Source organism: Drosophila ananassae, chromosome XR (genome assembly GCF_017639315.1).
Source record: "Drosophila ananassae strain 14024-0371.13 chromosome XR, ASM1763931v2, whole genome shotgun sequence".
In the NCBI taxonomy this organism is placed as follows: Eukaryota; Metazoa; Arthropoda; class Insecta; order Diptera; family Drosophilidae; genus Drosophila; species Drosophila ananassae.
The window spans coordinates 1393877-1396257 of record NC_057932.1 but is presented as its reverse complement, the minus strand read 5'-3'; the positions used below and the strand labels follow the sequence as shown (position 1 = coordinate 1396257).

Sequence of the window (2381 nt, the reverse complement as noted above, 5' to 3'; positions counted from 1 at the left end):
TCAGGAGGAGGAGTCATGGTTTGGGGTTGTATCGGCTCTGCAGGTGTTGGAAATTTGGAATTTGTAAATGGTATCATGGACCACAAAATGTACATTGATATCCTGAAAAGGAATCTTAAACAAAGCGCAGATCGCCTTGGAATTGGGGAATCCTTTTATTTTTATCAAGACAATGACCCGAAGCGCACGGCCATAAACACTCGACTTTGGATTCTTTACAACATTCTACACGTATTAAATCCTCCCCCACAGAGTCCAGACCTGAACCCCATAGAGCACGTGTGGAATCAGCTCGAAAAAAATATTAGGGGTCGCGAAATTGGAAGCAAATCCGATCTCAAATCAGCTCTTCTGGAGGAGTGGGAGAAAATGGATCCATCATATCTTTAGTTTCATCGATGCCAAGACGACTTAAGGAAGTCATTAAAATGAAGGGATATCCCACAAAATATTAAATTTAATTTTAAGCTGTTAAATAAAGATTTAATTAATTTCATCATAGGTGTATCATGACTTTTGTGGTGTATGAATTACCAAAGTTTTAAGTTTTTTCTTATTTTTAACTAAACTAAAAGGAAAAGTTGTTATTTTTGTTTATTATATTGTTAGGATAAGTCAAATAAATAATTCGGCATCATAAATTTTTTTCTTAATAATTTAACAAGGGAATAATATGAAAAACAAGTCAAAATCATCTGCTGTATCATGACTTTAGTGGCACACTGTAACTGTTTTAAAGTTTCGTTTGTAACATGTTCTGCAATAGCTTCGATATCCAGAAAAAAACCGTCGGATTGTCAAAAGGAAGTAATGGCAAAATGGAAAACAGCAAGAAAAGAAGAAAAAGATTTTCAAACATATATGTATAAAAAATGTTATAAAAAAATATGAAAATCAGGTGCTACAAAAAAAAATCAAAACGATGAATGCTTGAAAGGTATGTACGATATTTTTAATATATTTAATTTAGTTCGCTATACATTTTCATTCATAGTGTTGTCAAAATAAAAACAAAATTGTGTTATTAATTGTGACAAACACATGGTTTTGCATGTTGGTGGAAAAATTATTATATTATATATTTTTACCTATTTACAGAATATATGTACTCCCAAAAATGATGTTCCTCACTCAGCGATCGAAATGGAAAATTCTACTGATCTAAGGTCTCAGCAAGGTAAGTGAATAATAAAACTATTTTAATATTGGTTAAAGAAAAATGGAAATCATATTCCTCAATCAGTGATCGATTCAAATGACAATTCCATCGATCTAAAAATGAACATGGTAAGTAAATAATAATAAAAAATATAAGTTAACAGATCAACTAAATTACTTAAATTCTTTACTATTGTAGATGAAACGACAACAACTAATGTCAAAAGCGAAAAAAGCTACAGAAAGCCTGCGCAGGAAAAGGCAAATGTCTAGCGAAATCCAAAAGGAGCTTGATAAAACTAGGCAAGAAATTGAAAAGGAAAGAAATAGCCTCAAGCGCAAGCAACAAATTGCAGAAGCTCAAAATAAATACAGGCAGAATAAACAACAAAAATTGCGTTGCCTATTTGAGGAAATTCCTGAAGCTAAAAGTTTTTGTAGCCAACGATCTACAGTCGGCAGACCCCCGATTGAAGACGATCAACCGCTTCTCCATAAAACTATTTTGGAGATAGCCTTGTTTGAAAGTGGAGCTGATGAAAGGAGGCGCACTAACCTTGTTAGAAGTGTAAAAACCTTGTCTGATCTTCACAAAGAGCTCAAAAAAGAAGGGTTTAACTTGTCGAGAAGCGCAACCTATCTAAGACTATTGCCTAGAAGATCTTCCTCGATTGAAGAAAAACGTCATGTGAGAACGGTACCGGTAAAGCTATCTATAAAATATCTTGAAAGCATCCCAAAAATCAGCTTCTCGGCATGCAATAATTCATAAAAATGTAGCTGTAAGCTTCGATAAGAAATCAAACAAATCTCTTTACTGTATGGCTGGACGGCGAAAGGGAGAATGCCTAGTAATTCAGTCATACGAAGGATGTGAAGACCCAGAATGGCTTGACGAGGACTATGTAGACGACGAAGACATAGATGATACCTGCGGAGATCTAGAGATTTTGACAAGCCAACTTCCAATAATAAAAAATATTAAAGATTGGCTGGAATCTCCTTTTGAAAATTCAAATTAAAAGAACAAATATTTTTTTTTTGATTACGTAATCATTATTAGGGGGGGAAGGGTGGTGGCTTTAAGTATTTTTGAACGCGGGAGAGAACAATATAGTCCGAACATATTCTAAAGGGATCCTGTTGGGAATATGTCTAACTACAATGGATACGGTGTAGAGGACGAAAGTTTCTAGTCGTTATACTAGGAACGTTAAATTTTA

At 34.1% G+C, this 2381-nt stretch overlaps 1 protein-coding gene across 2 annotated transcripts; it reads left to right on the top strand.

Moving 5' to 3' along the window:
* The first annotated feature begins 915 nt into the window (after positions 1–915).
* On the top strand, positions 916–2144 carry LOC26515046. 2 transcript variants are annotated; one of them, XM_014904629.3, is made up of 4 exons: positions 916–937; positions 1099–1177; positions 1244–1287; positions 1358–2144. In XM_014904629.3, the coding sequence occupies exons 2-4, from the start codon at positions 1144–1146 to the stop codon at positions 1928–1930; spliced, it is 651 nt and encodes a 216-aa protein (XP_014760115.1). In that variant the 5' UTR covers positions 916–937; positions 1099–1143; the 3' UTR covers positions 1931–2144. The 2 variants fall into 2 exon arrangements, with proteins under 2 accessions (XP_014760115.1, XP_014760114.1); XM_014904628.3 differs by lacking the exon at positions 916–937 and having other exon boundaries at positions 987–1177.
* Positions 2145–2381: the final 237 nt, after the last annotated feature.

Coding starts and splice junctions, on each gene's coding strand:
- LOC26515046 (XM_014904628.3), top strand. CDS start 1,042: ATGGTTTTGCATGTTGGTGGAAAAATTATTATATTATATATTTTTACC. Junction 1,178..1,243: donor TGATCTAAGGTCTCAGCAAG/GTAAGTGAATAA, acceptor TTCCTCAATCAG/TGATCGATTCAAATGACAAT. Junction 1,288..1,357: donor TCGATCTAAAAATGAACATG/GTAAGTAAATAA, acceptor TTACTATTGTAG/ATGAAACGACAACAACTAAT.